General features: G+C 40.1%; 1 protein-coding gene and 1 pseudogene across 1 annotated transcript; both read left to right on the top strand.

Moving 5' to 3' along the window:
* Positions 1 to 5,430: 5,430 nt before the first annotated feature.
* On the top strand, positions 5,431 to 6,213 carry LOC102980543 (60S ribosomal protein L15-like; annotated as a pseudogene).
* A 232-nt stretch (positions 6,214 to 6,445) lies between these two features.
* On the top strand, positions 6,446 to 8,758 carry LOC102980813 (nuclear cap-binding protein subunit 2-like). Its single transcript, XM_055088489.1, has 2 exons — positions 6,446 to 6,470; positions 8,253 to 8,758. The coding sequence occupies exons 1-2, from the start codon at positions 6,446 to 6,448 to the stop codon at positions 8,756 to 8,758; spliced, it is 531 nt and encodes a 176-aa protein (XP_054944464.1).
* Positions 8,759 to 9,682: the final 924 nt, after the last annotated feature.

The raw sequence follows: 9,682 nt of genomic DNA, 5'->3' as shown, positions 1-9,682 counted from the left end.
CATCTCATGGGGACATCTCTGACGCAGGGGCATCTCACATGAGAAACCAGAGGTAAAGCAGGCAGGATTCCAGGCTGATAAATCAAAGTCAGAATCCCAAGTGTCCAGCATTCTGGGTTCACCTTTTCTTTAACATCTAAATGCACTGGCTAAAACCCTCATTCTAGATACTACACAATCCAGAATTGTAACAGGGAAGAGCCAATTTCGACTCCATGTTGGATCTGTTTCTTTGACTTTAACCTTTGCTTTTCATTGTTTTTGTTATTATAATCATACATAATGGCCTGCCTCAGGAAACCCTGTCCCTCTGCCTGAATGTTAAACTAAAGTGCCTTTGTTCAGCTCACAGTTAGACAATCTGACCCTGCCCACCTGTGAATGGCTGCAGAAAAGAAGAAATTAACATGTCCCCTCCCGATGCTGGCCATTCCAGGAGATGTTTTGCAAGACTGACGGCCCTTTTTACCTTACTTTCTCACCACCTCTCCCTGTCTATTCTGCCTTTTTACTTTACTCCCTCTTTGATGGTATAAAAGAAACTGGCATCCAGACCCCGATAAGTTGGTTTTGGGGGGGCCCTAGTCCGCCATCTTAGTCTGCCAGCTTTCCGAATAAAGTCGTATTCCTTGCATCAACACCTCATCTCCCGATTTATTGGCCTGTCGTGCAATGAGCAGAGTGAGGTTGGACTCGGTAACAGAATCTCTGGTGGGATTTTCATTCATTCCAACAATTTTTTATTGAGTGACTATTGTGTGTCGAGCTTTATTCTAGGCATTACAGATAAAGCAAGAAGAACATAGATTTTTTTTTAAAAAGTCCTGCCCTCATGGAGCTTACATTCTTTGTGTGTGCTGGGAATAGGGAAGTTGGGGATGGGGTGGGCTGATCTGTTGAGTCCATTCTGAAGCCTGTAGCCCCCTGTATCCTGGTAGCTGCTGCCATCTCTCTCTGCCGTGGTGGGCAATACCACCCCCACTTTCTTCACTCCCCACAGAGTACCACTAATACAAGCTGGTGTAAAATAGGTTTTTGTAGAGGGTGAAGGGTAAAAGAAGATGATTGCATTAGTGAAATGCAAGAAACAACTTAAAATGGAATATTAAATACTGCTGATCTAAAAAGCCACTACCCATTCTCCCTGGTGGGCTGTTTCTTGCTGGCCATATTCTCCCTCAGGCTCTGGCTTGTTGCCGTCTTCTCCCACCTCTCTCCCAAGGTCCTTTTCCCAGGCCCTGGTTCTCCTAGCAGCCAGCCTCTGACCCTCAATTTCCTTTTACTTTTCTCATGCAAAGCAATTCACCCACAGCTTCTGGACTATGCCCTGGGGTGAGGTGGATGGAGAGAGAGGGGCTTCACCTTTCCCATCCAAAAAGTCAGCCAAGATATTTTTTAAAATAAAGAGCCATCTTTCCTGTTTTGAATAATGCCACTCCCGTACTATGTGAAGGCAGCTGCAGTCTGTTCTAGATTCAATAGAATTTTTTTTTCTCATTGCCGTCAGCCAGCAATTGTGGGAAAACAGTATGCAGAATGAATTGCTAAAGACTACCAGTAAAGTGGAATTTTAAGCACTCTCATTAACAAAGCCTTTGGAAAATGTCATTAAAGATTCCAAACAAGTAAGCAATCAATCCCAGTAAACTCAATGTAGAACAAGTAGAAAGTGAGAGCCTTTCAAAAAAATAAAGCTGGATCACTACCTCACATATTACATTAAAATGACTTTCAAATATATCAAAGATTCAAACAGAAAAAAAGCATCCACAAAAATAATAGAACATGATTGAGGTTTCAAAAAACAATATTTTTGGAGTAGAAGAGACTTTGTAAGTATGATATTGAATCTAGAAAAATAAAAAAAGTTAGCAATCTGACTGAATATAAATATTAAACTTCCACAAAGCAAAATTACCATAAATCAAGTCCAAAAAAAGTGTGAGAAAACGTTTAATATAAAAAACAGATTAGAGAATAAATTTCTCAATAGACAACTCAAATATCATCGAAATGAACAACAGAAATTTTAAAAGTAGGCAAAGGATATGAACAAGCAGCAACACACACGATCACTAAAAATATGAAAGTATGTTCAACTTTGCTCCTACTTAAATAAATAAACCTTTTGAAAAGGACATTGTTTTCCACCTAGCAGATTGGCAAATACATCAAAATTTACAATACCAAGTGGTGGTAATAATAAGAGGAAACACTCATTTTCATATATGTTGATGTGTAGTGTAAATTGGTGCAAACTTTTTGATAGCTATTTAGGTAATATCTGACTCAAATTCTACCTTGGGGATTTTTCCTCAGATGTGTGTAAAATGATGTTTTAGTGCAGCATTGTTTATTATGACAACACAACTATAACAGTGTAAATGCCCATCACAGGAGTGGTTATTTCAATTATAGTGCATTCATACAATAAAATACTATGCCACCATATTAAAGAATGAAGATAGTTATATCATAGACATATTATTATGGAAAGAAGTAGTAATACCATTTGTATAAAGATGTATACATAGCACTTATGAATCTCAATTTAAAAATTGAAGAGTACCCAAAAAGTGTAACTTTATTTCTTTTGAGCTATATATAATGTCTATATTGAATTCCTATTCAACCAAATGGCAAAAACCTAATCGTAACCAATTTGATGTCCCACTTTCCTGAGGGTTGTTGTTGTTGTTTTTAGCTCTGCAAAGGGTTATTTTTAAGTTCTGGGGGAGCTTACAGCTTGGTAAGACCTTCAACAGACAAAGACATCTGTTCCCTTGAATGGTCATCTATTCACATTGGCTTCCACGAGTCATCTTTTTCCATCTGGTCTACCATGATCAGTTCACCAAGGACTAATATTTAACTGGTACCCACCCGTAAAGGCAGTACAATGTTTAACCAATTTTTAAAATATTGAAAAACTTCTAATTGGTAAACAGACACTGCTTTAAGCACTCTCCTTCACCCACTAGACCTGGCCACCCTCCCCCTCCTCTACCAGAGGAGCCTTCCTTACCCCCTCCACAATCCAACAGCTAAAGGGTTATTGCCAGGAACAGCCAGAGCTTCCAGGAGCCTTCTCTAGGGACACAACCAGTATGTCTTCAGATTGGCAAGTATGCTATGCCTGCTGCTAAATATTGTCAAATGCTGACTCCCTCAAAACACTGCCGAAATAGTCTGTTCCTAAAGCAAAGCTGAGTTTATTGCTCACTGTAGTAAAAGGAAAGCGCTACACTGACAGAGTCTTAGTTGTATTCTGAAGTGGAAAGGCAAAGTTGGAATGTTTATGAGGTTTGGGGTTTTGGTTTAAGGCAAGTCTTCAAATAAGGGGATGATTTAATTAATATTGGGGAAGGATCATGATATAATAGTTTAGGATTGGTGTATACAGCAAGGTAAGGTGTTTTTTTTTTTAGTTTTATTTTTATGTATTTATTTTATTTGTTTATTATTTTTGACTGCGTTGGGTCTTCGTTGCTGCGCGCAGACTTTCTCTAGTTGCAGCGAGCAGGGGCTACTCTTCGTTGCGGTGCATGGGCTTCTCATTGCGGTGGCTTCTCTTGTTGCAGAGCACAGGCTCTAGGTGTGCGGGCTTCAGTAGTTGTGGTGCGTGGGCTTCAGTAGTTGTGGCTTGCAGGCTCTAGAGCGCAGGTTCAATAGTTGTGGCACACGGGCTTAGTTGCTCCATGGCATGTGGGATCTTCCTGGACCAGAACTTGAACCCATATCCCCTGCATTGGCAGGTGGATTCTTAACCACTGCCCCACCAGGGATGCCCAAGGTAAGGATTCTGAGGCAAGGGTTTTAAAGAGTCTTGGAGAATAAATCATCATTTGATGTTATGTATTAAACATTTAGATGTTTATTTAAATGGGTTTTTAGGGAAGTTCTTAAAATGGGAAATACAGGTATTTGCAGTTTTTATCTTCTTGGTTAAGAGTTTCCTGAAGTCTTGGGTGAATCATGTCTCTTTCCAAAGACTTTCTACTTTGGAGGGTTCTTAAGAATCTTCAGTTTGAGTTCTCCTGCAGTGACTTTATTGCAGTGATTCAAGGATGGTTTATGCCTCTTTAATTAAGAGGCATCAATCCAAGGAACAATGCTTTGGAATATCACTATCATTCTAGTTAGCTAATAGGGTCTTTTCCATCAGGGTTCAAGAGCTGTCTTTCTCTTATATTTCTTCCAAAGGCCAGATCTTCAAGTTTTAGGTCATAAAAGGAATATTTAGATGTTTAGGAAAGGCTACTCATAGTTGCTGATAAGATTGTGTGTACTATGACTTCCCTGAATGTCTACTTGGTCATGTCTATTTGTGATAAGATGGGCTCTAAAATTGGGGAAAATATTCCTAGATGCGTGGCTGGCCTGTTAGTAATCCATGAGAAGAGAGTCAGTGAAATTCAGAAGAAAAACTGATCTCATTGTCATTAAAGTCAATAGCAATGTCTTAGGACATAAAAATACTGGAGTCTCTAAGACCTTTGCTAATAGAGTTTTGGAATTCGATTTGTATTTTCTGCCACTCCTGAAGATTGTACATAATATAGAACAGTGAAGTTTCTGTTTAAGTTGCAGGTTTTGCAAAGTTCTTAAATAATAGTCTCAGGAAGGGGAATGGGATTAGAGACATAGGTTGGAATTCCCCAGGTCAGAAACAAAATCAAATAAGTTTGTTTGCTATTGTTGGAGCCATAGCTCTCTGACAAGGAAAAGTTTCAATCCACCCTGAGAATAAGCAAACAGGAGTTTGCCTCTGTCTAGAATGTAGAAAGCTGGAAAGAGTTTCACTCCCATCCTAACAACAAGAAAATGCCAGATAGTGATATTTCTTAAACCCATTCAAGACCTGAGGTCATAATGCATCCAAAAAGCCTGAAACCCAAAAAAAGACATACCCTTCCAAGAAGAGATGGGACATGAGCTCTGACTCACATATGGCAGAGTACTGGGGAAAAAAAAAGACACTAGGTGCCATAGATGCCTGTAGGAAGAATCCAGCTAACATTTATAATGAACACTAAAGTCGGAGTGTGGACTACCATGAGAGGATAAAGCCGTAGGAGCAGTAGACACAAATGGAGTTCACACATACTCACAGGATCTTCTCCATGAACCTCCACCAGCTGCTGACGAGAATGACTGAAGCAGAGCAGGAAACTGGCAAATTCTCCTTCAGTGGGGCATGAATGAAGAGAAGTGGCCACCACAATGCAAACCCTTGGGACTTCCCTGGTGGTCCAGTGGTTAAGACTCTGAGGGTTTGATCCCTGCTGGGGAAACTAATATCCCACATGCTATGTGGCATGGCCACAAAAAAAAAGTGCAAACCTTATCCAGTCCCTATTCCCCTATGGATGAAGAGACTTAAGATATTGGAAGAGCAGAGAGAATCCTGTAATATCCAGGGCACTGGTGATGACCCATTGCAACTGGGGAAAATGTAAAGGAAAAAACCCTCTACTGCTGAGAGTGGAGCAAGAAACAGTCCTGTGCCCAGATCACCAAAGATCTCCTAGGATTAACAGAAGGGCAGAAACTCTCTCCTATACAATACCCACCAAGGTCTGGCGGCAGCCATCAGCTGAGCCGAGATGGGTGCTTAACGAGTACATCCAGGAGCTATGGAGGAAGAAGCAGTTAGACATGATGTGCTTTCTGCTCAGGGTGCACTGCTGGCAGTACTGCCAGCTCTCCGCACTGCACCAGGCCTCCTTGTTCCCCCCCACCACCGGGCCCAAAGAGTCGCGCAGGCTGGGGTACAAGGCCAAGCAGGGTTATGTCATATATTGGATTCGCGTGCACCGCAGTGGCCGCAAACACCCAGTTCCTAAGGGTGCCACCTATGGCACACCTGTCTACCATGGTGTCAACCGGCTGAAGTTTGCTCGAAGCCTTCAGTCTGCTGCTGAGGAGTGAGCTGGACGCCACTGTAGGGCCCTGAGGGTCCTGAATTCTTACTGGGTTGGTGAAGATTCTACGTACAAATTCTTTGAGGTTATCCTCATTGATCCATTCCATAAAGCTATCAGAAGAAACCTTGACACCCAGTGGATCACCAAACCAGTCCACAAGCACAGGGAGTTTCAGGGACTGACATCCGCAAGCAGAAAGAGCCACAGGTTCCACCACACTATCTGTGGTTCTCACCGCACAGCTTGGAAAAGAAGCAATACTCTCCAGCTCCACTGCTACCACTGATATAAGTAATGTTTGTAAAATTCTTACCTAATAAACAGTTTAGGACATTCATGTCTACTTAAAAGTGTTTTTTAACTTGTCTGTTAAAACTAGTTGTCTGCAGATTTACTCATTGAATGTGCTGTCAAATTATGAAAGTTTAAGTGCAGTCATGTTTGAAGATTTTAAGTGATGGTATATCTTGTTTCTAATAAGGGAAATGCCTGTGTTTTTGCTTTATTAGAGAGTTGATATGTCCGTGTTTAAAATGCTGTTTGGTACAATAGGTGTAAAATAAATTCTGTAAAATAGGAGTGCAGAAACTAGTCACGTAGATTTGTTGGTGCATGTGATGAAACCTACAGCTTTACTGGGTGATGCAATGCTCTGCTGGCTGTTTTATGGAGTTTGGCAAGGACAAACTTTTTAAATTGGATTTTCCTTGGAATTGTGAAGGATGTCCTGATCCTTTATCATGATCATATGCAGAAAAATAATGAAAGTTGACTAGGGCCCACATTTTTAGACTTAATCTAATATTCCATTTGTATAACTGTTGCTTCTGAAAGGTGAAAAGTAATGCCACCATTTTTAAGAGAATTGAATAAACCTGTTGCAAGAGGGTTCTCTTACAAATGAAACAGATCCTAGTTAACCTAAATTAAATTGCCTTAGCCTCAATGGTACCTCTGAAGTTCACATAAAAGGTGGGAGCTCCTGGTTCAATCCCATGACTCTGGGCTCTGTAGAATACTTAACTTCATGCAAAAGTGTCATGGTATTTACACTGGTGTATCTTGAAACTAATGGAAATTGAACAGTAGATAAATGAGAAGGGAGTTATTAGCCCTAAGGTTTGTAAGCTAGTGATGCTAGGATTGGGAAATTGGTGTTCAACAGATACCTTTCAAGTGTGGGATGATAGAAAAAGCTTGGATCAAAATTTTAAATGTTTTATCTGTAGTATTAGTTTGTGACTATTATGAACTCTCTAAGCCACCTTAGGGGGGAAAATAGGGTTGGTTTTATTTAAAAGTAACATTGCTAAGTCTAATCAGTGTTATCTTGGGTCAAGCCACTTTATCCATTCCCATAAGGCTACTGAGAAAAGTCATGTAGTTGGTGTCAATACAAGTTCAATTGGTTTCCAAAAAAAAAAAAAAAAAAAAATCCACCAAATACAAGGCAGAGTTTGACTGCCAAAGGAGATTGAGCAGGATCATTGAGAAAGGTCTACCCCAAAAGACCTAGGTACACTGCCTAAGATTGAGACTGGACAAGAAAATAGAGAACCCCCTCTGTCCTCTACCACCAGGCTATTACACACCAAGTAATAAGCTACAGCAGCCTAGCCCTTGGGGAGAGGTAAGAGCATGGAGAGAGATCACCTCTGTGGCAGTGGCACACAGGGAAAACTGAGGTAGAAAAGCTGAGGGTAGAATTGAAACATTAAGAGAAATCCATTAATACTAAGCCCTTCCTCTAAGCACAAGGTAATGCTAAAGGAAGTTGAAGTTTGTAGTGTGCATTGAAGGTAACCACAAAGCAATAACAAAACCCAGACTCAACTCAAATCCTGACTATATTGACTCAATCCCCTGTGCAAACAGCCTAGAACAAGAAATGTGTCTATTTCCTGGCCTAAATACTATTTACCTTCATCTCTACTGTATTACACAAGAAGTACATCTTTCAACAACAAAAAAATATGAAACACAAAGACTCAAATGAAAGGAACCCACTGTCTAGAGACAAAGCAATCAACAGAACAGATACAGAGATGACACAGATGTTAGAATTACCACAGGGGGCATTTAAAATAACTATGATTTATATCTTAAAGGCTCTAGTGGAACATTAGTGAGGTTTCAGCAAAGTGATAGAAACTATAAGAAATGAAAACTATTAGAAATAAATTTTAAAGTCTATTTAGAATATAGATAACAGAAACACAGACGAAGGATGGGCTCATAAATAGACTCGACATAGTTGAGGAAGGAATCAATGAACTTGAAAATAGACCAATAGAAATTAGCTAAATGGTTTCATTATTCTTGGAGAGGCGGCACCCTCGGCCACTTCTCTGCACTATTTGGGTGGCCGCCTGAAGGCACTGCACAGCAACTCCTACGTCAAGCTGAGCCAGTACTGGGACCAGCACTTCTGGCGTGACAATGAAGAACAGGAAAAATTACTGAAGAAAAGCTGTACATTGTATGTTGGAAATCTTTCCTTCTATGCAACTGAAGAACAAATCTATGAACTCTTCAGCAAAAGTGGTGACATAAAGAAAATCATCATGGGCCTGGATAAAATGAAGAAAACAGCATATGGGTTCTGCTTTGTGGAATACTATTCAAGAGCAGATGCAGAAAATGCCGTGCAGTACATAAATGGAATGTGTCTGGATGACCGGATCATTTGCACAGACTGGGACGCAGGCTTTAAGGAGAGCAGGCAGTGTGGCCGTGGCCATTCTGGGGGCCAGATGCGAGATGATTATCATCAGGACTACGATGCTGGGAGAGGAGGCTATGGAAAACTGGCCCGAACCTGTGAGTGGTGAGAGCCCCATCATTGAAAAACTCACTCCTTTGGCCTGTTGAATTTGACGTGCATTACCCAAGGTCTGCAAACCTTCCCATTTTTACCAAGCTTTAATCAATGTCTCTACTGAGCTGGAAGCCTCTTCATGGTTTTCCTCTTAAAAATTATTAAAGGACAGAATCCAAAAGAATGCCTTTAATTCTATAGTCTTCGCATCTTGGTCATGTGTCAGATTACCAGAATAATTTACCAGGTCAAAAATTGTGTTCCTTAGCAACAGACTTGATGTATAATATTGATCTATCAGCCAAAAACACACTTCTTTTAGGAAGATTGGAAAAAAAAAATTTAAGTGTTTATCATGTTTACTTCTAAGTAGGTCTACCTTGGGGCCTGGAATTACTATTTTTAAAATTTTAAGTTTGCATGAGATAAAGTTTAATAAGTGGAGTTTTGCTATGTAATGTAGCTTTGCTCTAAATTAGGAATGGATGTTTGATAACTGAATTTTTTTCTATGTTGAATTTTAATCTCGAAAGGAAAACTTAAGAGTCAAGGGAACTTCCTAAATACTTGGTGCAAAAGTAAGCCTTAGACAGTCTCAGGGGACGCCACCTCTTATATGCTTTGTATATCAGGAAATTAGGTCAGGACTTGAAGGGTATTTACTAAACACATTTTTCAAAATATGTGTTTTAGCTAACACTAAAAAAACCAAGTGTCTGTATTACAGGGAACCTCAACTACTCTAAGGGCAGGGGGGACGTTGTCAGTAGGAAATGGGGAGGAAATATCTGGAGATGTGAGTTAAAACATTGCCTTGACATGCTGAAGGCTGCTGTGAGAGCCATCAGACCTATTTTTTTCATTTTCAAACTGATCTTGGGAATTGAGTGGGATTTTTTGTTTTTTGTTTTGTTTTTAAAAAATAACTTAAAGATCA

The sequence above is a fragment of the Physeter macrocephalus genome, chromosome 11, assembly GCF_002837175.3.
Source record: "Physeter macrocephalus isolate SW-GA chromosome 11, ASM283717v5, whole genome shotgun sequence".
Lineage (NCBI taxonomy): Eukaryota > Metazoa > Chordata > Mammalia > Artiodactyla > Physeteridae > Physeter > Physeter macrocephalus.
Note: the sequence above shows the minus strand (reverse complement) of the source record. Positions and strands in the feature narration are given on the sequence as shown.

Excerpts from the sequence above, each read along its gene's own strand:
- LOC102980813 (XM_055088489.1), top strand. The coding sequence starts at position 6,446 with ATGTCCGTGTTTAAAATGCTGTTTG. Across the intron at positions 6,471-8,252 it reads CGTGTTTAAAATGCTGTTTG|AGGCGGCACCCTCGGCCACT; the intron begins GTACAATAGGTG and ends TTATTCTTGGAG.